This window comes from Diadema antillarum, unplaced genomic scaffold, assembly GCF_040938485.1.
Source record: "Diadema antillarum isolate AM-2024a unplaced genomic scaffold, OU_Dant_1.0 seq00000069_RagTag, whole genome shotgun sequence".
NCBI classification, from domain to species: domain Eukaryota; kingdom Metazoa; phylum Echinodermata; class Echinoidea; order Diadematoida; family Diadematidae; genus Diadema; species Diadema antillarum.
In genome coordinates, this window is record NW_027271168.1 from 25,112 (window position 1) to 52,697 (window position 27,586).

Sequence of the window (27,586 nt, forward strand, 5' to 3'; positions counted from 1 at the left end):
TAGTTAGTAATGATAGTAATGATTATAATACAAGTAAAAGTGGATATTTTCGCGTGACTAATTTTTCGCGCTTGGCCAGGTCGGAAGAGTTTCGCGTGATTCTGCAGAATCAAGACATCGCGAGTGTGGCAAGCAAAAATATTCGCGTGCTTTTATTTTCGCGCTAGTTTCTGGTTGCGCGAAATGCGCGAAAATTTGAACACCGCGAAAATTTCCACTTTTACAGTAGTAGAAATATGTGGTGATGGTAATGAGTTCAGTATTTTGTATTCTTGCATTCTCTGTAAAAGTTTAAATGTGAGTCTTTTCCGAATGAAACGTGTTATCAGTTTTGATATGATATCGTATTAAGTGTACTAATGATGATTTGTATGTTTGTGAATTTACTTCCATAGCTTCTGCTTATTAATAATTAGAATGAAAATGGTGACAGTGATACTGGTGGTAACGATAATGAGAACAATGCCTCTATTCTTTCAGAGATGGAGAATACCATAAAGACTATGACAGGCAGAAAAGACAAAAGGTAAGAAATTCAGCCTCAGGGCTGCTACATTCTTGTTTTGATGAAATAAATCAATATGAATGTATGTATGTATGTATGTATGTATGCATGTGTGTATCTAAAAGCCTACATGAGGGGGAAAAAATTGCAGGTTGATATTGAAAATTGTACCCAATAGATTAGTTAAGCTTGATTTTTAAAGCTGGTATAAAGATATTCATATATTTTATGTATTATCATATATTTCTTTATTTTTTTAAATATTTTTTTTATATTTTTTTTTATTTTTTTTAAATTTTTTTTTTTGGGGGGGGGGTGGGTGTTTAGACTCGACTGTTCTCAGTTCAACCTGTCATGTTGAAAATACATATATCACGTTTGTACTTGTCTGTGTTTGTTTGTAATAAGTTTCATCTTTGATTTTCGGACAAGGTTGGGTACATTACATATGTGGTCTCTCCTATTCAAGTCTACTTCTTATTTGTTCTTTATTACGAATGTGATGATAAATGCAATGAAAAAATTATGATAATGTCAGAAATTCATTAGGAAGTGGATTTCAGAACTTCATTAGGAAGTGGATTTCAGAACTTGGGGAAATTAAAAGCTGTGCTGTTTAGTGTTGTGATGTGATGCCTGCAGTTTTTTATCTGTCCTTGTCCATTCTTTTGCTGATACACTGTGGTAACAATCATGAGGTTCGTATCCAACCATTTGGCGTAGGTTCATGCTAACTATGGCTTTGAAAATTTCAGCCATATTTTTTCCACAAAAGCTATAATGTCCTTGATTTTTTTTTTTAAATCAGTTTGAATGGCACCCTCGTGAGGGTAGTTGGTGGAAATGATGCTTGAACATCCCCCCAGTGTCTTGCAGTGCTGTCTACCCAAGGAAGATTTATTGTATGGAGTGCATGAATCATCACATCAATTATGTCAATATTGACTGATTTTATTTATTTTTTCCCTATCTCGCTAGCTGCCGAGTACTCAACTATTCTTCATTTGGTCATTGTACATTTTTATTATCTCTCTGTGCAGTGGAAATATACCTGATGTGTCAGCTGCACGAGTTGATATTTGAAAATGGGCATCAAAATTGATATCATATTGATGTGCTCCCCGGTTGATTCAGTTCTTTCAGTGATGTGTAAATATGGGTGTGAACCAAACCATATGTGTGATCCAGCGCCGTATAACTTGGCATGCTCACAAACCCAGCTTCATAGTGGTCCAGGGTTATTGAATAAAGTGTATTGTTACTACAATGGCTGAGGTATAGGGCTCTGTTTACAGTACATACAGAGCAGATAAGACTTAACAGTGTAGTTAGACTTCCCTGAGACTGTGGTATGACTATTAATTTACTCAATATTATTTGGTAATTCCTGGGCACTGGTTTGACAAATTTCTTCGGTCTACTCTTTTATCCGTCATCTTTTAATCCAGGTAATCCTCTATTTATGCATTAATTTCATCCTGTCAAGCATATTTTAATATCACTTCCTGTATTGTATGATGAATCATTCTGTTTTGAATAAACCCAAGATTTATCATGTACAGATATTGAGTTATGAATTAAATAGCAAGAAAATTGTAGCATATGTATGCACATATTGATAGATATAGATCAGTGTGCTATGTTGAATAAACATTAGCACTAAAGGAATCTACAAAAACAAAAATACAGAGCACATCTGCAAATTGGCTGGCTCATATGCTGCATTTCTGAATCCCTGCTGAAAAATTGTGTATACTGTTAACACTGTATCTTGGAAGTAAGATTATGATCAATTTGCTCTTAAAAAAAGAATGATACAAAATAATGAGTTACACTGTGTGTCACAGTGCCTGGGTATTTGTGGAAGTCCATTAGATTGTAGAGTCAGTGTATGGGGGAAACATCTCGCATTGCCATAGAAATTTCTACAGATGACCTCATATGGCGTGTATACCTCGGGGAAGATGAAGCCAGTTCAATGAACCACTCAACCAGAGAGAGCGGCGTCCATCAACCAATTTACAAAATCCATTTCTTCCCATTGCAATGCACCGCAGCGTACAACATCACTTTCATTTCATAGGCCTGTTTGCTCTGTCCTGTCAGTCTTGATTTATGACGGAGCTAGCTTTTTTCGGTGGCGCCACCTGGTCGTGATTCCATTACTGAAATACTGCGGTCATCCTTTCCTGATTCGTACGATTGCTAATTAATTTGATTGTAGCGATGGTCGAGGATTATCCGCATTAACTCGAATTAGGAGATGCAGTTCTAGAATGTAGCCAATGGCAATGCGTATCAAGATCACATGACTGTGCATCAATACTTTTTTTTTTTTTTTGGCAGCATGCAGTTGTGTAGCTGTCATGCAACAAACTTGTGGTGTACTGTAGTCATCAGCAGGCTTGAAACATGATGCATTTTACTGCAATACTTGATCGCAGTATGTTACAATTTACACAGCTGTCTTAAAGGGGCATAGTCCCGGTAGTGTAGAGGGCGCTGTTGATGATACTGCCGATCACCTTTAGCATTGATACAAAGATTACCAAAGTTTAGCTGTCATCAAGAGTAAAGTGCATAGGTGTTGCTAGGTAACGTTGCCTTCATTGTCTTCTCTGCGCATCGCGCAGTCTGTAATAATGCCAGGGTGCGTGCATATGTGCTTGTCATTATGACATCACAAAAGAAGTTTGCTAAAGCTGTCATCCCCCTCAGCCGAATCATGAGCCGAACTGTGATCGGACCACTGACTACAGTGGATCGGACTTCTTCAGACTCGGGGAGGTGGGCCAAAGCGTAAGCGCTAAAGAGGAGTCGATAGCGTAGGTCTCTATAGGAAACTTGCGCCGCGCGCCCACATACGCATTCGACTAAAACACCAGGACCATGCACCTTTAACCCTTTGCATGCTGCAAGTGACAATAAGCACAGGAAACCCCATAGTGCTACCACACACTGTCCTATGTCCCTGGCACCGAAAGAGTTCCTTGATCCTTCGTCCTTGATGCAGTATTACCTTGTTGCAGCTCTTTTGGGAAGCTACACTTTCTAGGCTGTGTGTCATATGGGGGTGCCATTTGGTGTATGCACAGCAGTCTCACTAAAGTACCTTCGCCAAAGCCAGCTGCATATTAAAGCTTGCACCTGTCTGACTATTGCTACTTCTACAAATGTAGGCTGGTTGCCATTGACCTCACCGCTTGATATCAATAAGTTATGATGCATACAGTGAGATCTAATGGACTCTGTGCACTGCAATATGCAGGTCACCATTTTAGAGCTGACCGATCTTTTTTCTTTTTTTTCTTTTTTTGGTGAGCCTGTCTTATTCATTTGTACGTCAATAGACTTGATGGAAGATTTCCTCAAAACGAATAGCATTGCAAGTACATGGCTTGCATACCTGTATATAAGCAGGGCTCAACACTAACTCTTCTGCCTGGTGGCCTATTTGGGCCACTAGAATCTTTAAATCTGAAATTTTAGTGGCCTGAAAAAAATATATAGCACCTGGCCTGAAATAAAAGTGAAAGTAGCAATCCATTTTGAATCCTAGTTGCCCCATCAGGCCACCAATTTTTTAGTGGGGCACCAATTTTTAGTGGCCCCAGCCATAGGGCCACCATTAATGTTGAGCTCTGTGTATGGCATGAGGATTCAGTATATCTGATTACAGGAGAAATTGGCAATGAAGGTTTATTTGTAGTTTGTGCACTAGTGTTGATACATTTCTAAGGTCATCTTAGTTTATCAACAACAAGAGATATTACATGTAAATAAGAAATTTATTTGTTTCTTTTTCTGTGTAATTCCTGTTTCAAGTCACTCTTGGTGTTCATGTTACTCCGTACCTTTATGTTATCATGGTAGATATCAAATAAAAACATTTCACAAGTAAAATTTTACCTCACAACCATATCCTGCTACCAGCAAGTAAGTGTCTAAATTATTTAGAGTAAGGACACAAAAACTGCAGTGGCAGTGCCGGTGTTCATTGTCATTAAATGTTCTCAATGCATGGTGAAACAGTACTTTGATGGTGCATTGCAGAGATTGATTCAAGAAGTAGTCTGGTTAAAGTGGGTAATTCCTGAGATTTTCAATAGGCCCATCTGCGTGTTGTGACCTTGGAAGATGAAACAGATGGAAATCACACATGCTTGTCTCTTTTTGTTTCTGTCCTGGGATGGAATAAACTCTGATGTATTTTTGGTAAGGTGTGAATCAGTGGTGTGTCCTGTTACCAATGAAGCATATCAGACTGGACAATTGATCTGATCAGCGAGGCTTGGCCAGAGAATATTTAGACTGATGGGTGTGAATAGCACAGCTGTAATTCCCATCAAAATGTCACTTTGCAGGAAATCATGTTGATGTACAAGATTTTAAGTGAATATCAAAACATCCCTTTTTCTGAAACATTCAATGTCCGTGGCAAGCATTGTGTGGCTGACTTGGAAACCATTTCCAGGACTACCAACAGTAGGTTTCTGTTTCACCAAAAATAGGAAAATTTGTATCTGAACAACAGCAGTTTTCATAGATTTCATGTACTATGCTTATTATTATGATTATGATGATGATGATGATGATGATGATTATTATTATTATTATCGTTACTGTTGATGTTGTTAGTATTATCATTTGTGCTGTTCTTATATTCTTACCTAAATATTATGTCTTCCTTCACAGTATATATATTTTTTCCCTGTGAAATAGTTACCGGTATGTTTTTTAAATGTCCAGAATTCAGCAGCCGTGCAGTTTTGTTAACAATTATATAATATTGACTGGCCCTGAGGGAGGTACCAGAAAATATTGCCCAAACTGAAAGCATATTGCCCGAGTCGAAGACGAGGGCAATATGTTTTCAGTGCGGGCAATATTTATCTGGTACCTCCCGAAAGAAAGGCCAGTCAATATCATAATTATTACCTATCCCCTAGGTAAATTAAGGAAATATGTAAATACGGCTATACACTATATATGATACAGATCAAGCCACATTTGACTACCTGTAGACCATCAACATGTTGAATAATTGCAAAATTGTTCATCAATGTATATCATTCAACTCCAACTTCAAAGATACATGTAGTTGTAACAGGCAAACTTCAAACTTCTGAACGTTTTACACTTTATTTTTACTTCTCTGCTTAAAGTTTGAGAGTTGTAAATCTGATGGTCACTGTGCTATTACTGATCACAAATGGACTAGTCATTGCCTAGTGCTGCTGTTAGTGGTCGACCTTGTATGAGTTGATTTATCAGCGTTCTTCTGCGGTGCGTGTAACTGACACCCTGGACGTCCTGGAATGTTTTCTTTTCGTGGTCGATCGGAGGTGGGGAGAGAGATTCCACTTTTTCTCTTCCCACCTCCCCAAACCGGAAGATTGCACTGCTTGCTCATACTGTTACTGTTACGCAGCGACGTGGCGAAAAGCATATTGACTGCTGACCTTTAACCCTGCAAAATAACAACTCCTGACCTTTAACCCTGCAAAATAACAACCGGAATTGCCTCCCCAAACTCCATCGTATAGGTAATAATTGTGTATATCAAACTCGGACGTTTTCCAAATGAGCAACAACTTTGAGAAAATTAACTCCATGAATGCTGAGCCATGGAGGGTCACTATTATGGAGGTTATTGTCATTGTAACAGGGAACTGCCCACTGCATTATCTGGTGGGGAGAATTTTTGAGTTGTCTCACTGGAACTGTTGTATACCTCACCCGTTCCATCATGGATTCTTGCTCTGATTTTTCTGTCTGCAGTCTCTGATCAATTTCATGCGGGACCCCGAGGGCGACCTCCCATGGGAGGAAGAAATGAACGCTGGTGATGTGGTCCATCTTGGAAGTACCAAGGTAAGAGTGGTAGTGGTAGGATACATACTCCTGCTTATAAAGTGATCAGCTGGAAATGATAATGATTACTGTGTGGTATACTGTGTACAGTGTTAAAATGTAAAAAGGAATGATTTTGGAAAATTCAGGGATTGGTTACATACAAGAAGGGTTGATTATTACCAATTTGTGTACATGTGGAGGGAAAATTGGCCTTTCTTTTCCATAAGTCCTGAAACATAAGAGCAGAGTGACTTATTTGAGTTGAGAACATGATCAGGCTCTGTACATACATGTAGTTCTAGTATGGCACACAAATTTCAGATAAGCACAAGGCTGACATGATGTCCAAGGTATTTTATCAATTTGAAATGTTATATCAGTGTGTCTCCTCAGGATCCAATTGCAAGTCATTCTTGTAACACAAACCCCTGCCAGTTGTTTGTAAATGACACTTCTCAATTGCAATTCCATCAAAGCAGTGTGATGTGTCAATATACTAGTAGTCATATTGCTTCCCATTCAACTACAAGGCCAAGTCTGTATGTTACTCACCCTGAATTGTTCTATTAAAAGCAAAAAGATTATGTGGAGAAGGATTCTCTGTTCTAATTTGCTTTGACTTATGAAAGCTCAGCTAAGTGTAAACAACTCAAATCGGCTTTAATACCGCATCTCTTTTGCAGGATTTTCAGAAGTTACTTTTGAAGGAAAAGAAGCCAATTCTGACGATGTTTTATGCACCATGTAAGTATTCTGCTGTAAAAGATGGAACATATATACAAGTGCATGGGTTTTATGTCTCTGCCCAGAAGATGTCCTAGGATTTGTGTGTTTATTCATAAAGGAAGGAAAAAAAATTTTTTCCCACATTAAATACCAGAATTAATTATCAATTAAGACAATGATGAGAAGTGGATTCCAAGTTTTATTATGTAATCGCCAGAAAGTTTAGACGTGTATTCTGTTGGCCGATAATGAAGAAAGGACGAGAGGAAGCAGGAAGGCAAATAAATGCCAAAGACTACTCCTACAGAAAAAGGAATATTGGATGTCGGCCAATCAAATGCAGGGGATGCAATTTGGGTGAAGTTAGATGACGAGGGGGGTATCTCATTCTCTTTTCTGATGCAGATCCAGAATATGTACCTGATACACTGGGCGATTCTCAACCTCTGTGCTAAACATTGGGATGAGATGTGTTGAAGGTGGAGCATTTAACATACAGTCATCCTGATGTGCATATTTCATGAATTTTTACTGCCCCTATTCATCTCCCCTGCCCCCTCTCTTTCCTACTCTCCTCCCCCCCCCCCCCCCCCCCCCACTCACACACACTCACACATTGGTGGTCTCCCAAATACAGGGTGCGGCCACTGCAAACGGATGAAGCCCGAGTTTGCTGGAGCTGCCACAGAGCTCAAGGGATCAGCGGTAAGTCACTCCCGGTGTAAAGGTTGGTCCTATCTTCTCGTCAGTCCCATTTATTTCCTCAGTATTTCAGCTGTAAAAGGTTGCTCAACTCACACACAGCTCAAACCTGGGGGGAGGGGGGGGGGGGGGAGAAAGGGTTGGGAGATAAAAGAAGTGTAATGGTATTGAACTTGGCAGGTTCGAGCTACATGCATGAGCACATAAAGGGTCAAACAGTACTTAAGATTTGGACAATAAAGACAGTGTTTTGTTTTGATCTGTTTCGGTTCTGCTGGGGTTCTTCAGGCATTGTCTTTAATGGCCTGTCACATTGAACAATTTCCTCATGTAAAGGTATCATGAAGTAGAATGTAATTGTTTGTTCACTGAACAAAGTCCTTTGGATGAGAAATGAGATACCAGGTACATTGTACGTATAGTCACTATATTGATCATGCATAATTTCAGATTTCTGTAAATTCACCATCACTTATAGTAGAGCAGATAAGCCCTCAAAATCACGTGAATTGTGCAAAATTTGACTAAAGCATGAAACTTTCACCAGTGTTAGTACATACCATAAGATTTATTTTAAGATCGGGAGGTAAGTCTGATTTGACCTCTGATGACCTCCAGAGGTCAATGTACTTTAGATATCAGAAAATCGATGTTTTTAGACATTTGCGAATAATTATGATATATGTGGTTATGTTGCACTAAACATGCATTTATACCACAGAGAAATCATTTCCAGATTCAACAGAGCACTGACAGGTTTTTACCTTTGACCTCTGATGACCTCCAGAGGTCATTCATATCAAAATATCGATGTTTTTAGACATTTGTGAATGATATATGTGGTTATGATTCACTAAACATGCATCTATACTTCAGGGAAACCATTTTCTAATTTCACAGAGCATTGACAGATTCTAACCTTTGACCTCTGATGACCTTTGGGGGTCAATGACCTCAAAATATATTGATCTGTGATGTCATTGGTTAATGGTAACCATTGTTAAGATGTACAAAACAAGCATATCTGTCTTACAATGAAATTGTCTTCATATTCTAAAGAGCAGACAGGTTTCTACCTTGAGAGGTCAATGACCTCAGAATATCAGAATATTGAAGTATGACATCATTGATGTAAGGTCAAACATACTAAAGATGTACAAAACAAGCATATCTGTGTACAATGACATCGTCTTCATATTCCAAGGCACACAGACGAGTTTCTGCCTTTGACCTCTGATGATCTCGAGAGGTCAATGACCTCAAAATATCAGAATAGTTTGGCATCATCAATGGTAAACATGATGATGTTCTAGAGAGCACTCGTAGGCCCTGCTTATTAACGAGCCATTACCGTTCACCTATGAAAATCACACAAGGTCAAATACCTCGAATGAAATGTGAGGATATATATATATATATATATATAATATTGATATTGCGATAGTTAATAGTTAATAATTGTTTATAATGTAGGGCTTACAAACCATGCATTTCTGTTACCAAAAAAGTGGCTACTCATTCCGCAGAACTTTTCAGGTAATTATCTAAGTCGGGTATGTGCACAGAGCAAGGGGTGTCGATCTGTTTTCACGTGGGGGGGGGGGGAACTTGGAAAATATGTAAAAGCATAAGTTCATGGTGCAAAGGAATGAAGCGGAGGGGGAGGGGAGGATGTGGGTGGGGGATTGGATTTTTGCAGGTTTAGACCTGAAATCAGTGATTCAGTGTAGCTCTTGTTTAATGTGTGCGTCATCACTTATACGGAAGTTGATGGGGTGTGGGCGCATCTCACCTACCCTCCTCCCAAAGACGAAGTTTTTTTTTTTGTTTTTTTTTTGTTTTAAGAATCTGATGCATACGTTTTGGGGAATATTTGGAAAATTATGGATCACCAAGGTGTACCAAGTCTATATGGATGGGAACCCAGCAAGCGCAGCGTTGGCGAGGGTAGGGTATTCCACTCCCATTCGAGACAGCTCTTGTATTTTGAGAAATGAGATTCAACGACCTGGCACACAGGCACTTTTGAAGGAATACCTCGAAATTTGTATCAAAAAGGTGTAGTAAGTCAGCCATCTATGGAGGGAGACCAATCGACAGAAGGATGTGGGTGGAGGTATCCCCCTCCCACATTATGGAGCTTTTGCATTCTTTTGTTTGCAATTCAATGATCTCGTGCCACTCTTGGTTGAACTACCATTTTGAAAAAAAAAAGTCCATACCCAAATGTGTAGCCATAATCAATGCATGGAGGAGAGGTTGATACAGCGAGAGGAGGGTATTAAAAAGGGGCTGTCCCCCAATCCTTCCCATGCGAGGGAGCCTTTGCAGTAAGAATAAAAATGTAAAAAAAAAAATCTAGTATACACATTCATGATGGAATATTTGGGAAATTATCAGTAAAAGGAGTGTTCCAAATCTAAGGGTAGAAACCGAGGAGGGATTGTTAATTGAAAGACACACTACCCCCTCCAACAAGAGGGATTTTCTTTAATATGTCGGAACTGAAATTAAAGATCTAGTACATACTTTGTGATGATATAGAACAAAAATGGGACAAAAGCACTGAGCGTATATGGAAGGGGACATAACGAAAGATAGTGTGGGGGAGTGGGTATGCAAAGGAGATTCTGCCTTTTAATCTGGTGCATACTATAGCTGAAATGTTCAGTGACAATTCATTTTCTGTCAAAAAAGTGAAGAAAAAAAAATCTCCATCTCAGGAAATACTTGGAGGCAAAGTTCTATGTCCCCACCATTCCCCCCTTCCATATTTTCTCGGGAGGCGGGGCAAATGCCTCTTGCCCTCCAAAATGAACAATCGTGCATATATAGGAAAGCCTTTTCATCTTTGGAATTCAAATAAAGATAACTCTTAAAAACATTTTTCATAGAATAAGGGAAATTATCATTCCCCAAAGTATGTTATATCTGTGGAAGGAACCAAGCAGGGGGAAGGAGTCTATTGAAAGGAGATATCCCCTCTCACAGAAGGGAGATTTTGCATTTCAGAATTAAATTTTAACAATCCAATGCACACTTAAAGTGAAAAACTTGGGCAGTTTTCTGTCTAAAAAACAAAAAGCAAAAAACAACAACAAAAACTAACAACAACAAAACATAGTCCACATCTCAGAATTTAATGGGGTGGGGGTCAACTATCCCTGCCACCACCCCACCCCTCCTCCAAACCGATGCCCCGGTATGTGCATGTGTTTTATTCCATTTGTTGAAAAGAAGAGAGAGTTTTAAGAAACAATATTGTTCAGTGGTCGCTATCCCAGTCAGGTAAATTGTTTATCAATAAGGTGATTTCCTTCACCTGTATACCTTAAGATGATGTAGGCCTAGTATTTGCCTTGCACGTTATTACATCTATTTCTTTTTTAGTATTCTCGTTTATATTTTGATGTGAAAGTTGTTTACTTTGCCACGATTTTATTTGTACATAGAAAAAATAATCCAAGACTGCAAATGAAACTGATACAATATTTAATGATTGACATGGTGCACATATTGTGTATTTCTATAGCAATAAAAGTGAGCAATTCAAAAGGCGTGTACTCATATCACATGAACATTAGCGATGATCCTCTGACCTCTGGAAGATATTGAAAGATATGCATCAAAATGTAAGAATATTGATGTCTGGTCTCATTTGTTTGTAAGGCCAGCTGCTTATGAAATAATAATTATATTAAAAAAATGCATTGTGTGTGTGTGTGTGTCCAAAATTGTATGCAGAGTATTCAGTTTTGACTTCCATCTAGGACAATGAGCGGTTACTTTTTTCTCAACTACACTGTAATATCAAAATCTATTGAAAAAACACGGTGGCGGCTGGGTCTAACACATTATCATTCCATTTCGTTGGAGATCCATGCGGGATGGTCAAAACAAACATAAAAAACAGATATCTCAGACCTAATTGTTATAACAAAGCATCATATCCTCATATACCCAACCCAACCCTCTATGCCCAGACAATGTAAACCACCCAATGGACTTACTTGGAGCCTTAGAATATCCTCTGTCAACAGAGAGAGACATCCAAACCTTTGCAGTGCCGACTAAGATCTGCCATGGAACTGACTGGTATTGGCTCTGCATCATTGACAGCAGATCTCGTTTCTTATTCTCCTTCTTCTTCTTCTTCTTCTTCTTCTTCTTCATTATACTGTGTAATCTTGTAATCTGCCATGGAGCCTTTTCTTAATTGGTTAAAGAAGGTATCCAAAGAGCTATATGAAGCAAAAAACAACAAACAAATGCAAAAACAAAAAGAGAGACATGTGTATCTTTAATAACAGAGCTGAATATTGAGTATCTCTCTCCTGAAGTGTTTCAAAGAGATACAAGAGACAGTGGCCTAGAGTAGCGGCCACCTTTTTTGGGAGTAGGCCTACTTTGTGTTCTTGCAAGTGATGCCTGACATTTTTGGTCATTGGCCCTTTTTGAAGAATGCAGCAATAGAGCCACAACTTCCTGAGGAGTGGATATTGTGGGGTTCTTGATGCAGAACATCATCGCTGAATTTGCCTCTGCTGTACTTTCTTACAGGGATTGCCATTGTAGTTTTGTTTTGTTTTGCTTTGTTTTGTTTTTCAAGTGTGGCTGTAACACTGCTTGTTTTGCATATGATGGTCATTGCAGCTAAAGAGTGCATATCTTCTCTGGATCATTCCAAACTTCATGTTGTTTCACCTGGGTGAATGGATCCCAGATGATGCATGCATATTCCAGGACAGTCCTGAGCGGCATGGAGTAGCAAAACAACTGAACTTTATGATACTCGTATCTTCGTCTGGAGAGAGTCTTTGGTTGAAGTATAACCTTTTTAAGCTGCTGTGGCGATTTGATTCCAGCTGAGCCTCCTATTGGAACTCCAAAATATTTTGCACAATCCGCTTTCTCCATGGTTTGCCATGAATGCTTATCTATTCCCTGGGTAGGTCTCGGATGGCAATAGCTAGTTGCAATACACAGGATTGCTTCATGTGGAATGCATGTTGGGCCTCACAGTATGTCGAAGTTTTCAAGATGGTTCATGATGTCGCAGCTGTGGACTGTATACTCCAGGACCATGAGTCATTCATCGCAGTCATACTGTAACAACCCACCAGCTTTACACTGGCCAATACAAGCCCACCAGCTGGAAACTATGCAAATATTGCCCATGAGCTTGACACTTAGGCAAACCAGTCCCATAATGAGTCCGACAAATGGGGGAAAAGATCTATGAGACTTACACTGAATAGATTAAACACTCTGTATATCAGTCTCGTGGGCCTTGTTTTCCTTGAGTGTCGAGATAATGGCCATATTTGCCTATATTTGCTAGTCTACATAACTAACCCAAACATAACAGTTATATTTGAGGTCACTGCCATCACTCAAGAAACTAAAGCTTTATTTCTGAAGTAATTGACCTCTCACATTTCAGAGACCTGTTACTATAAACCAATGCTTTGTGGAATATGCATACATACTTTGATCAAAACGTCAATGCGTGATTTGTACATGATTAAGCATTTACGATTATACCAGTGAAGCCAAACATCAATACAGGTGAGCCTACACATGTGACCTCAGTGACCTCTCATTGTCCTGAGAGGTCAAAGTTGGATATAATGCACAGGCTAATGACCAATGTTCCATGGAATAACAAGATTCTTCTATTATAGCATAAATGATTGTACATCGGGTATTACAAAGTTGACCATTGACTATACATAGAATATCAATATTCTGATATTTTGAGGTCATTGACCTGTCACCTTCCTCAGAGGTCAAAGGTAGAGACACGTGAGTAATTTCTCTTGCTCTGTGGAATAGGAAAACAATTCAATTGTAATACAAATGAATATAACATCTAAATCATGTTTGTCATCAACCAATTGCACCAAATATCAATGTTCTAACATTTTGAGGTCATTGGCCTCACCATAGGTCATCTGAGGTCAAAGGTAGAAATCTGACTCGAAAGGCTCAGTGGAACATTGAGGCAATTCCTCTTACAAAAATTAGTTTTTAGTACATAATTATCGTGTTTCAGTTATGAGTGACGCATTAAAATATCAATTTTCTGACATTTTGAGGTCATTGACCTCTGGAGGTCATCAGAGGTCAAAGGTAGAAACCTGTCAGGGCTCTGTGGAACATAAAGACAATTTCACTGTGACAAAAATTAAGTTTTAGTACATCATTACTGTGTTTATCATTAACCAATGACGCAAAATATCAATTTTCTTAGATTTTGAGGTCATTGACCTCTAGAGGTCATCAGAGGTCAATTCAGACTTACCTCCCGATCTTAAAATTAATCTTATAGCATGTACTAACAATGGTGAAAGTTTCATGCTTTAGTCAAATTTTGCACAATTCTTCGGCTTATCTGCTCTACTATTACTAACCCTGTGCCTACTGTAGAAAGGGATTCTACCTGTTCAGCAGGAAATTAAGATTGTATGATACTTGCACAGGTGACCTAGCAGCCAAAGAAAGAAAAAAGTGCAGATATTGTAATCTTGCTTTACATCTTCAAATGACTATTCTCATGAGAATGAAGCTACAACTCTCAAATCATTTGGTTATTGTCCCATGTCTTGTCTATATTCTTTTTTCAAGAAACTGTAAATGTTGCTTGAAATGAATTGACAACAAAAGACAGGTTCCTAATTATGTATGATTCACTTGCTGCCATTCTGCAAATTTTAAACTCTTGAAGTTCATAAAGAAATGACGAGAAGTGAAACTGGTTTACAGGGTAACCCTGGTGATGGAAAGAGAGACGTGGATGGAGGGGTGTTTAGTGTACACCAAGAACCATCCATTCTCCTTAAGATTATTTGATGTCATATAATGTTTCTGCCATTTCCAGGTTCTGGCCGGCATGGATGTGGACAGGCCAGAAAACATGGCCACACGGCAAGCTTTCAATATCACTGGCTTTCCAACTATTTTATATTTTGAGTAAGTTATCCATGTTTTTGGAATTGTACGATCAACGTGTTTGCACCTTCCTAATTGTGAAAACAGTATGAAAACAGAATCCCCAAATGAATTTAATTCAAAAGTAACTACACAAATACGGAAATTTAAAAATGGTAACCACAACTTCTATTTGTTTGTATGTTTTTTTATTTTGTATTTGTTTTTCATTTGAGGCACATATTTTTGTGTTGAAATGTGGTCACAATTATTAGTTGCTTGTCTGAACCTAACTTGAACAAAACCACATGATGCATAAAAGAGCATATTCTTGCAAATTTTTCAGAAAGAAATATTCTGGATTAACCCTAACTAGGCCGGGCTATTTAGGTAGATGATAGAGCCGGGGGGCCTCCCAGGCCCCCCTCCAGATCTCGGCCGTCGACCACGCGATCGCGACGAAAATTAGCACACATGTTGCCTATGAAGTAATCTAAAGTACCATGAAATTATTATTTTTTTTAAAGTATCATTTATGCTAAATTATACTAATTTATGCATAATGATGCATGAAATCAGACAATTTGGTATAAATCACTAAATAAAGCTCAAAACAGGCACATTTTTTGTGTAAATATTCTTTGTAGTGTCCTTAGCAAATGTGAGAGAAAAAAATTTTGCTATCAGAAAAAATTTCTTAAGTATTTTATTGTTTTTTGAATTTCTTACGTATTTCTTTGTTTTTCAACTTCATGTTTTCCATTGTATTTTTGATGAAATTTGTCCGCGACAATGTTCCGAACAAGAAAATATGTTATTGATTGATTTTAATTGATAAAACCCCAAAATAAACATGCTTTTAAGAAATTTGCCTGTAAGCACAGTGTGCATTGAAATTGTACATGAATTCACGTTTTTGAGCAATTTTTGGTCTGACATGCACATACATATTTATGCGCAACTTCGGAACTGTGCACCTGGGCATCAAAAATTTGGTGTCAAAAGATGCGGGAGATTCGAAAGAAGAAAGTCATGAAACGTTGCGGCGATAGCTTTTTGTGATAGCGATACATCGCGCGGAACGTCGAAGGGGGGGCCTCGGAGGCCCCCTGGCCTAGTTAGGGTCAAAGGACCTAAAAAATGTAAGGACTTTATGATCTATAGTGGAAGATGATTTGCACTAACCTTTCCCAGGTAATGCTGAACAAAATGTATTTGGCAGGTGAAATTCATTTTTTTGGAAGTTAGAGTCTGTGTGCAAAGCTTATTATCACTCACACCCAGTTACAATGTAAGTCATGTTTAATAGTGAATTTTGCTTCTTATCATTTCTATTCATTTATGTTTAAAATCCAATTCATGTCAAACTCTTGTCTTTTTTTTTTGGCTCTCTTTCTTGTTTTTGCAGAAAAGGAAAACGGAAATATGATTATGGAGGAGAAAGAACGAAAGACGGCATTGTGGAATGGATGAATGAGTAAGTGTTTGAAATATGTCTAGTAGGGAAGAGTGATAATGATAATTACTTCACTTTTGCTTTTCTGCACTTAAAAATGTTTGTTCTTTGCTGATTACCAACTGTTGCAGGAATACACACTATGTTATCATGACAGTTTAGTTCTCTCAGTGTACATATAGGCCCGAATTCACGAAGATGGTACAAATGAAACCATGGTTTAAACCATGGACAAAAACCATGGAGCGCCAAGTGTCGTATGGAATATTTCGTTACAAAATCACTAATTTCGTCGATGAAATGATTATTTTGTAACGAAATGACAACATTTTGTAACTAAATGAACATTTTGTCCACGAAATGATAATTTCCTTAATGAAACGGTCATTTCATTGCAACTGATTGACAAATTGCCCTACATCGACGTAAATAAGCACTGAATTGATCAGTGTTTTATGTCGATGTAGGGCAATTTGTCAATCAGTTGCAATGAAAACATCTCGACGGAGGAATTTCATGAATTTAAACGGTCATTTCGTCGACGAAATGACTGATTTCGTAACAAAATATTCCGTGCGACACTTGGCGCTCCATGGTTTTTGTCCATGGTTTAAACCATGCTTTCATTTGTACCACCTTCGTGAATTCGGGCCATGGTGTTTTATTGTTTATATTTTTTTCCCTTAAAAGTCTGCTGCTTTAGATGCTTTAGATCCGTCTCTTCTGCTTTAACTTCTCACGCTGGGAATGCTCTGCTTTAGACAACAATTCTTATCTTTCTCTTTTTCTGATCATTCTAATTCTAGTTCCCGAGGTGACAATGGAATGTATCCTATCAAGTTTATGAGTCAGCTTTTTGCCATTTTGTTGTGGTTTATATTGATAAAAGATGTTTATTAACCCACTGAAGATAGTCCGGAGTATACTCGGGCAGGTGTCTATGGGAAATGCGTGTCGTAACAAAGTCAGCCCGTTTGTAACTTTCCCAGTCAAAACGTGAATATGTCATCTTTCTCCGCAAAAGTCCCCAGCCACCCAAGGAGCCGGAGAAGGAGCCTGAATGGAGCGACGAGGAAACGGACGTCGTCCACCTCAAGGACTCCACCTTTGACAGTTACCTCACCGGCCACAATTCTGTGCTCGTCATGTTCTATGCGCCATGTAAGCCTTACAGTTTCACTGTAGTTTGGTGGAGTCAAGCTCTCAGCTTCTGCTCCCAGAAAGTACCCCTCTTGGGGTAAATCCGTTTCAGTTTTCCAAAAAGTTAGCTGTGCTGATACTGGTTCTCATTAGAGTACTCCTAAATCCGGGACAAAATTTCCTCCTTGTTGAAGGTGTTGAGAAATGGAAGATTTGTGGAAACTAGTACTTGTGGGATTTGTATAGCATCAGGTACAATGAGTTATTATAATGGTAAACAATTGCCCATCCCCACCCACCATTGATACTAATGCAAATTTGGAGAACAATCTACATGGGAACGTTGACTCTACTGCACCTTCAATGAAGATATGTTACTCCATACTATGGAGCTCTTTGCGCAATACGTACTAGTTACTGAGTCACTGTCATGGAGTGGGGAGCCTCTTGCTTACTTCTCTGTCTACGTAGTGAAGTGAGACTGATGTTAGACCACCTTGCAATAACATCATTAGGGCTTCTTTTTTTTTTCATTGTTAAAAATTTGCAGTATTTTTATTGTTTTAGATGGCTCATAAAATCTGGACAAAGTTTGTGTTCAGGTGGACCAATCAAAGATTTTTATGCCTCCGCCACGAAGTGGTGCCGGAGGCATTATGTTTTCGGGTTGTCCGTCCGTCCGTCCTTCCGTCCGTCCGTCCTTCCGTCCGTCCGTCCGTCCGTCCGTCCTTCCGTCCGTCCGTAATGAATCTTGTGGACAAGGTAACTATCAAAACCTGTTGAGGTATCCTAATGAAACTTGGCATGTATGTGTATTAGGGGGTGAAGTTGTGCCTATCAACTTTTGGGTGCACATACTCAAGGTCAAAGGTCAAAAGGTCAAGGTCAAATACATAAAATTTCACTATTTCCTTCATATCTACTGAATGCCTGAAGATATTTTCTTGAAACTTAATGTATACATGTATTACCCAATTAAGATTCTCTGGTGAAAGTTTGGGTCATGAGGTCAAAGGTCAAAGGTCAAAAGGTAAGGGTCAAATACATCAAATTTCACTATTTCCACCATATCTATTGAATGCCTAAAGATATTTTCTTGAAACTTAGTGTATACATGTATTACCCAATTGATATTCTCTGGTGAAAGTTTGGGTCATGAGGTCAAAGGTCAAAGGTCAAAAGGTAAGGGTCAAATACATAAAATTTCACTATTTCCACCATATCTATTGAACGTCTGAAGATATTTTCTTGAAACTTAGTGTATACATGTATTACCCAATTAAGATTCTCTGGTGAAAGTTTGGGTCATGATGTCAAAGGTCAAAGGTCAAAAGGTCAAGTAAAAATATTAAAACTTCTTTTTTTTCTCCGTACCTTGGAAAATTGTTCAAGGTATCTTCATGGAACATAGTATATACATGTACTGACTGGAAGTGATTATCTAAAGAATGAAGAGTTCATGGGGTCAAAGGTCAGGGGTCAAAGGTCAAGTGCAACACTTCAAAATTTTACTATTTCCCTCATATTTATGCAATGCCAGCTGGGTTTTTTTTTTTTTTACACTTGGTGTATGCATGTGTAACCTAATAGACATTCTCTGGAAAATTTTTTTTTTCTTCTTTTTTTGCCTCAAAGGTCAAAAGGTCAAAGATCAAGTGAAAGTGCTGAATTAACTTTTTCCTCCATATCTCGGAAGTGGCTAAAGTTATCTTGAAACTTAGTACATATTATTCATGTTCTACCTGAAAGTGATTATCTTTTGAATTTTAGGGTCAAGGGCCAGATGAAAATGGTAACAATTTACTATTCAATTCAGAAATTGCACGTTTTCTCCACACCTGTACCTTGAAAATTACTCAATGCCTAAATGTATGAATGGGGCAAAGTCAAGTTAAAGTCCTTAAATCCCTAGATACATGCTCTCCTATTCATCCAATTAAACCTAGGTCAAGGAAGGTGAACATTCAACACATTTGTGACAAACTTGTCATTTCAATATTTTGCCAATTTTGTGAAAATGTAATCACACATTGTCCACATGTACTATCTAGACCTATTGGGAAAATCATGCATTATGGCGGAGGCATACCAGTCGCCAGAGCGACATTTCTAGTCTCTACATTGTATGAGTGTGGGACGATTTTCCTGAGTTTTGGAAAATGGTATCACAGCCATAACGGTAGAGAAGTACATGTACATGTAGGCTTTATACAAGCTTTCTATCTTTCTGATGAGAACATCAGCTTTTGCCTTGATGTTTTAGTTGTTGTTTGGTTTTACCTAGCCTGTTTCTACATGTTATTTCGTATCTCTGTCTTGATTCTGCATTCAAGGGTGTGGACACTGTAAGAAAATGAAACCAGAATACGTTGACGCTGCAGCAACCCTGAAAGAAGAAGGGGTGAGTGAATCGTTTGAGATATTATGGTTAAAAAAAAAAAAAAATAGATTCAGTGGTTCCCAAGTCTTAAAAGAATTGTGTATGTTTGTGTGGGTGCCTGTGTCTTGTCATTCATTTAATCAAGAAAGGGGAAAAAAGTTGAGATATGCTGGTTTGAGAGTTTAGTTTACTGTTTTCAAGATTGTTTGATACTGTACATTATGACCCCCCCCCAAAAAAAAAGGAAAAAAAAAAGAAAAAAAGAAATACAATCAGATTTCTGCATTGATAACTTTTAATGATAGTGATAAAATGATAACTTTTTATGATTAAACTGTTTGAATGCGATTTCAGGGTGTAAAGATAGAACATCTTCCCTATATTTTGAAGAAAACCCCGTTCAATTTGGTTAAGTGGTCACAGAGAAATGTGGATCGTTGTAAAGCATGTCATGGGTCTGTTTCTTCCAAGTTTAGCACTTGGATGCTCTTGGAAATGCATATTAATGTTTGAACACAATGGACAGAACTTGGAGGGAAGGGATTCCTGACATGCTCCACAAAGATCCTCATTTCTCTTTGACCACCGAAGAAATTGGATGGGAATTTCTGTAAGATGTGGGTAATAAGTTATAATTTCATGCCCCGAAATTGTATTTGGATTGCTTCATTATTTTTAAAGTCATCGTTGCATAGGGCCCCATTGTTTTAATTTTTTGTCCCCGCCGAACGAGTTTGAGCAGGGGACTATGAAATGGGCTCCGTACGTGTGTGTGTCCGTGTGTCCGTCCGTCCGTCTGTCCGTCCGTCCGTCCATCCGTCCATCCGTCTGTCTGTCTGTGCGTCCGTGTGTGATCAAAATGTTCAATTTGCTACTTCTCTGTCATTTATAAGCCAATTTTGAATCTGTTTGCTTTATATGATAGCACTACATGGGAGCTTTGAAACTTCTACACAGAATTTCAGTTGTGACCTTTGACCTTGACCTTTGACCTATATTGTACATTTTGCTTCAAAATGCTACTCCTTCGCCATTTCTAACCCGATTTCGATTCCGTTTGCTTTATGTGATGGCACTAGGTGAGGGCTTCAAAACTTCTACACAGAATTTTGACCTTCGACTTCTTTGACCTTTGACTTTGATTTTTGACCTATATTGTACATTGGCTACAAAATGCTACTCCTTCGCCATTTCTAACCCGATTTCGATTCCGTTTGCTTTATATGATGGCACTAAGTGAGGGCTTCAAAACTTGTACACAGAATTTTGACCTTTGACTTCTTTGACCTTTGACCTTGACCTTTGACCTATATTGTACATTTTGCTTCAAAATGCTACTCCTTCGCCATTTCTAACCCGATTTCGATTCCGTTTGCTTTATGTGATGGCACTAGGTGAGGGCTTCAAAACTTCTACACAGAATTTTGACCTTTGACTTCTTTGACCTTTGACTTTGATTTTTGACCTATATTGTACATTGGCTACAAAATGCTACTCCTTCGCCATTTCTAACCCGATTTCGATTCTGTTTGCTTTATATGATGGCACTAAGTGAGGGCTTCAAAACTTGTACACAGAATTTTGACCTTTGACTTCTTTGACCTTTGACCTTGATTTTTGACCTATATTGTACATTGGCTACAAAATGCTACTCCTTCGCCATTTCTAACCCGATTTCGATTCCGTTTTCTTTATGTGATGGCACTAGGTGAGGGCTTCAAAACTTGTACACAGAATTTTGACCTTTGACTTCTTTGACCTTTCACCTTTATTTTTGACCTATATTGTACATTGGCTACAAAATGCTACTCCTTCGCCATTTCTAACCCGATTTCGATTCCGTTTGCTTTATGTGATGGCACTAGGTGAGGGCTTCAAAACTTCTACGCAGAATTTTGACCTTTGACCTTGATTTTTGACCTATATTGTACATTTTGCTTCTAAATGCTACTTCCGGCGGGGACATATATTACGCACCGCGTAATTTCTACTTTTCCTTGTTTTTTTTTTGGGGGGGGGGGGACATACGGTATAGGGGCTTGTCTTCATCATAGTAATCACTTTACTGTACAAGTGAGTTTCAGCAGAATGCTTTAATGAAGCATGGAAGAATTGAATTTTACACATTTCATAAGTTTGCAGTCCGGATATTCACTTCTAAGTTTCTATCAAAGTGAGAAATGTATGTGCCCCATTTCCATGTTCCAAGGCCCAACTGTACTTCGGTTTTCATCTTGTGACTAAAATCCCTGTCAGGCTATGAGAAACTTTGCAAAGTTTACTTTCCGATAACTTCCCATAATTTTGAGCACGCAATCACACTTTAGACATACAATGCATAGTTTCAGCCATGTGAAACTACCCATAGTTTTGCTTCCTTACATGCATGCTCCACACAGGAAAAACAAAAACAAAACAAAACAAAAACAAAACAAGGGTTCTCCTTGAATTTCACAGGAAGTTTGATTGCGCATCAAAAAATGCAAATACACAGCATACAGTGAGCATTCATTCATTCATTCATTCATTATTTCAATTTAATCACCTCTGCCTGTATGTTTCTCTGTGTCCTTATCTTCATGGCTGAGTAGTTGGAAGGAGTCTTGGCTGCTGTTGATGCTACAAAGGAGAGAGCTCTAGCCGAGAGATTTGAAGTAAAAGGATTTCCCACTGTAAAATATTTCCAGTAAGTATGACTCCAGCTTGCTGTGAATTTTCATCATAACTCGCTGTTCTTGTTACATAGAATAGGTTTTCTGTGGCAGGGGTTTCTGTGTGAAAAGCACAAACTATATGTATTACCTGGGGTTGTTTCATAAAGTCATCACACAAAAGACCTCACATAAATCTCAGAATGGCCAAAGTTGCTCGTATGAAGCTATGAGAGACTTTTAAAGAGAAGTAAAATCCCTTTCATGAAGTCATTCATAAGTGTGTTTTTGAGTGGAAAGTCTCTCATAAGACCTTCATGAAACGGGCCCCAGGTCACATTGTGAACATTGATTAGCATGAAATGTTGAAACAATCCTTTGGTGAGACATAGATGCTGTAATTGTTCAAAGAATATGGAAGAAGGTTCACAAAATATATATATATATATATATTTTCACAAAATATATATATATTTTTTTCTTCTTCTGCAGTACCAATAAAATGTGGTAGCTTGAAAGCCAGTGCCTATAAATACACAATACCACCATGTGGATAAAATTCACACAAACATATTCATGATCAAGTGTTTTGAATTCCTGCATTGTTTTCCGCCAAAATTAGATTCTGTTGGATGCAATCCATGACAACCATTCTTTAGTTTGTGAAATTTTTAAGTATGACAGTGGAAGCCGTGTTCAAATGGCATGATATTAACTTGTTTGTTGTCTTTTATTTTCTTACTGCTGAAATGCACAACACTGATTGGCATGCATGGATCAAACAAAATTGGATCTTATTTCAACTGATTTGACAAATTGCCCTTCATCAACATAAATAAGCACTGATTATGCAGTGTTCAAGACGTAGCCCTGATAAAAAAAAATCATGGGCATACATACTCGGGTTGGACTCGACCAATGATCTCCTGATTACTAGACAGGTGTCATATCCACCAGATTACCAAGCTTCTGCCCAACAGCCAATGCTGGTCTTCATCCCTTGCAGCAACGGGAGCAGCATATTTCATCACATTAATGAATTCTTGTGTCAAGTGTTTCTTATTGCAACTGATAGACAGATTGCAATGATTGACAAATTGTAATCAGGAGATTGGTGGTTGAGTCCAACTGGAATATGTATGTATATGAATGAACATGTATTTGTTTTTCTATCTTAGCTACTACTAAAACAGTGAATAATTGGTGCATATTTAAGTTGATGTCGGACAATTTGTTAATTGATTGCAGTAAGAAACACACAACGTAAGAATTCATTTGAATAGCATTTAAATAGCACTGTGTCTTCCGATGTCTGTTTGATAACCACTCAATATTATTAGTGTTTGCTTCTTCCTATCCACAGAGACGGAGAGTTTGCGTGGGATTTCTCAGAAAGAACAGCGGATAAGATAGTGGAGCACTTAAAAGAGTAAGAGACACGATGTACTTGGCCTTTCTCATGTCATAAATCACTTCTTTCACAGATGATGCCATGTAGTTGTAATACTATTATGACAAATGCATGCAAAAGGTTCTTATTTATCATCATCTGAAACTGTAAATTTGATCAGCAAGGCAGGAACCTCAATCGAAAGAGAATTGACCCTAATTAAATACAATAAAACTGTCCGACAAGGTGGCAGGGAAATTTATGACTGCTACTGGCTGCAGAGAGACAGGGAACAAATTCTGTTTTCCTTTTTGCCTGTAATTTAATATGCCCGTATTTGTATATGTGTCAAGTTTAGACGATTAATATCTCTGGGTAGATATTGTTAGTAATTATATGTTTATACATATATGAGTAAAATTCAATACCAGTGCACAGAAATTAGTTCTCACAGAGTTAACATCACGTTTTTATTTCGATTATGAATTTCTTTTGTAGATTTTTGCCTTCCTAATGTATTAGTGTAACTCGAATCATAATTGAAGTGATAGTAATAGCATTATTAATATTATCATTATTATTTTGGTGTGTTGTTTTTATTGTTGTTGTTGTAGTCATTGTAATTGTCTTAACCCTAAAAAGACTGGGGGGGGGGGCCTAAAAGGCCCCCCCCCCTCGACATTTCCCGCGATTACTCTGCAACACGCAATGCTCTCGCCGCGATGCTCTATGACTTTTTTCTTTCGAGTTTCCCGCACATTTTGACACCAAATTTGTGACGCCCTGGGGTACAGTTCTGAAGTTACATAACTTTTTGTACATGCACGTGAGGCCGAAAATAGCTCAAAAATGTGATTTTGTGTACAAAGTCAATGCAAATTGAGTTTTTTCGCATGGTTCATATAAATATGCTTATTTTTACTCTCAATGGCTAAAATTAATTTGTTTTAGGAGTATTATGCTTCAAAAAGTGTCTGCCACAAATTTTGCTTAAAAAACAACAAAAACAAAAGGTCGAAAAAACAAATAAATACATAAGAAATTCATAAAACAACAAAGTAAATAAGAAATTAATTTTGATACCAAATTTTTTTTCAAGTGCATTTGCTAAGAATGCCACAAAGAATAATTAGACAAAAAATGAGCACTTTTGGAGCTTTATTTACTGATATAGATCAAAGAGTCTGATTTCTTGCATAAATTAGCATAATTAATCAAAATAAAATAAAAGAAGACTATTTTGTCAAATTTAAATATACGATCTTGTAGATTACATCGCACACTACCATTGTGCAAATTTCCGCAGTGATCGCGCGATCCACGGCCGAGATCTTAAGGGGGGGCCCCACCCCCCCGAAATCTCGGCCATCGGTGGTGCGATCGCGATGAAATTTTGCATGCGTTTTTGCAATCTACAAGATTGTGTCATAATATTTTTTGAAACAATTAATTTCTAATTCTAATTAATTAATTATGCAAATTAAGCTCAAGATCATATTTTAGCCTAATCAAAAGCATTGAGAGTCTAATTTTGGATCTGTAAATCTGTTTTAGCATATTCAACAATTGTACATCACAAAAACTTCCAAAATTCATTTCAATTCTTACGTATTTTATTGTTTTCAGAATTTCTTTTGTATTTCTTTGTTTTTCAACCTTTGTTTTTTCTAAACTAATCAATGAAAGTGATTAATTGTAAAAATAATCAGGTTTTTATGACTTTCATGACAGAGCACTGTTTTCCATAGGAAATGTACACAAAATCACAAAATTGTGCCCGTTATGGGGCGACATTCCGTTACAAAAATGGGCATGGCTTCCTAAAACTATGCGCGGACGTCGCAAATTTGGTGTCAAAAGTTGTGCGAGACTTGAACAAACAAAGTCAAGAAGCCTCGCGACGAGGCCTTCTCGCGTTACAGAATTATAGCGCGTTACAGAATTATAGCGCGAAACGTCGGGGGGGGGGCGGATTCCACCCCCTCCAGTGAATGCTAAGTTAATCGTATATAACTCTCTGGTCACCAGCAAAGTGAACTACATAAATGTTATTACCTCCGCCAAGGGAGGAGGTTATGTTTTTGTTACCGTTGGTTTGTGTGTTTGTTCGTTAGTTAGTTAGTTAGTTAGGTTGTCCGTGTGCAAAATAACTCAAAAAGTAATAAACAGATTGGGATGAAACTTGCAGGAAAGGTTGAGAATGACGCAAGTAACAAACGATTAAACTTGTGGTAGTGAACCGAGAATTTTGGGGGAATTTATGAAGGATTTTTGATATTTTGGCAGGTAGGGTCAATGAACTTGGGAGTACAGGCTGTGCGTATTTGAGGTTTGCCTGCGCGCACTTAAGTGCGTGCTGTAGTTTCTGCTAGGGCGAGGCGCGCCGTGCAGCTGAGGGTTTATGACATAACAAAGGCTTCTATATTGGGAATCGGGCAACTTTCAGCACACAATGCTGTAAGTACGGATGGAAACCACTGATATCTCTATGGAAGAACAAGATCAGTGGTAGAAATGAGCTGCATGCTTAGTGGAGGTCTGCGCTCTCAGAGTGCTTCTCTAGTCTTATTTCTGTGTTTTGTCTCTTTGGTATCACATGATGAGAAACATGTGATACTGTATACCAATGATGCACAGGTCTTAGTGCATCAGCAGGAATTGTTTCCATACGGTAACTATGGAATGCTTAATCCAGGAGGCGAAGCCAAGTGGGCTTAGGCTAAAGACATGTGCATCATCTGTGTTAGAGAATGGGAACAATTTTCTTGCCAGAAATCCATTTTTCGATTAGGGGCCTATGTTTCGTGATGGCAAATTTACTGGATGCATATCCTTTTGGCTTGCCATTGACAAAAATCTCGAAAAACATGCATCCAGTAATTATTGGATGCATGGTAAAAGTACTGGATGCATGGTTTTCTAGCCAATAGGCATCTATTATTGAGTGCACGAACGCTTGCTTAGTGCAGAAACCTTTACAAGTGCGCGATAACATGTTTACAGTGGCTGTCCTCTGTGAGGCAGCGTGCGGCCAGTAAAAAATCAACCCATAGCTTTCGACCACTTAGGTTGCAGGATTTTTGCTACCCATTCTATAATTGTTGTTATCGTCATTATCATCATTATCATGATTTTTTCTCTTGTTATTACTATTTTGTTTTGTAATCACTGTATTCTCTGTATGACATTTCAGCCCCCAGGAGCCCCCTCCTCCTCCCCCTCCGGAGCCAGCCTGGAGTGAGATGGAATCTGAGGTAGACCACCTGACGGACGCCACCTTTAAAACTTTCACCAAGAAGAAGAAGCATGTGCTGGTCATGTTCTATGCCCCATGTTAGTGTACCAATCTTTTCATAATCTTCTCTAGCTAAGCTTAAACAACACTTTGATTAAACATCAAATTTTTGGCTGGTGGTCATGTACCCACCTGTAGCTCCTACTTACAGACTCTGAATACATCACCTTTTTCTTTACTCGATACTGGTAGCATAATTTTGAGTGTTTCCAGAGTGTATTTCTTTGATGACATAATATCATCAAGCCAACTGTGGTACTGATGACTTCGTTGTTTTTGCAATCCATGAGCATCTATTTTCTTTGGCATTATTCTAGGCGTGTTTGAAATAGAGAACTTGTTTGTGGTAGAAGAAGAGAGGTACTTTGTGATGCAAGCAGTAATCATACTTGTTGCTCATAGGTGTTTTTATGCCTCCGCCATGAAGTGTCGGCGGAGGCATTATTTTTTAATGTTTTGAATGCAGTTATGTAACATTAGGTGTTTTTTTTTTTTTTTTGAGAACAAAACATAACACTTTCTCAACATCATGTGTTACTCTTCAATATATCATGC

The 27,586-nt window shown here is 38.2% G+C and overlaps 1 protein-coding gene across 1 annotated transcript in view; it reads left to right on the forward strand.

Moving 5' to 3' along the window:
• LOC139725986 (protein disulfide-isomerase A5-like) overlaps nt 1–27,586 on the forward strand; it is a 49,298-nt gene that overhangs the window by 11,812 nt on the left and 9,900 nt on the right. The window contains exons 5-15 of the mRNA XM_071637069.1: nt 481–526; nt 6,287–6,379; nt 7,045–7,105; nt 7,725–7,792; nt 14,670–14,761; nt 16,128–16,196; nt 17,200–17,336; nt 19,649–19,716; nt 22,287–22,381; nt 23,710–23,775; nt 26,930–27,069. Coding sequence (XP_071493170.1) covers nt 481–526; nt 6,287–6,379; nt 7,045–7,105; nt 7,725–7,792; nt 14,670–14,761; nt 16,128–16,196; nt 17,200–17,336; nt 19,649–19,716; nt 22,287–22,381; nt 23,710–23,775; nt 26,930–27,069 — 935 coding nt within the window. The remainder of the gene's footprint in view (nt 1–480; nt 527–6,286; nt 6,380–7,044; nt 7,106–7,724; nt 7,793–14,669; nt 14,762–16,127; nt 16,197–17,199; nt 17,337–19,648; nt 19,717–22,286; nt 22,382–23,709; nt 23,776–26,929; nt 27,070–27,586) is intronic.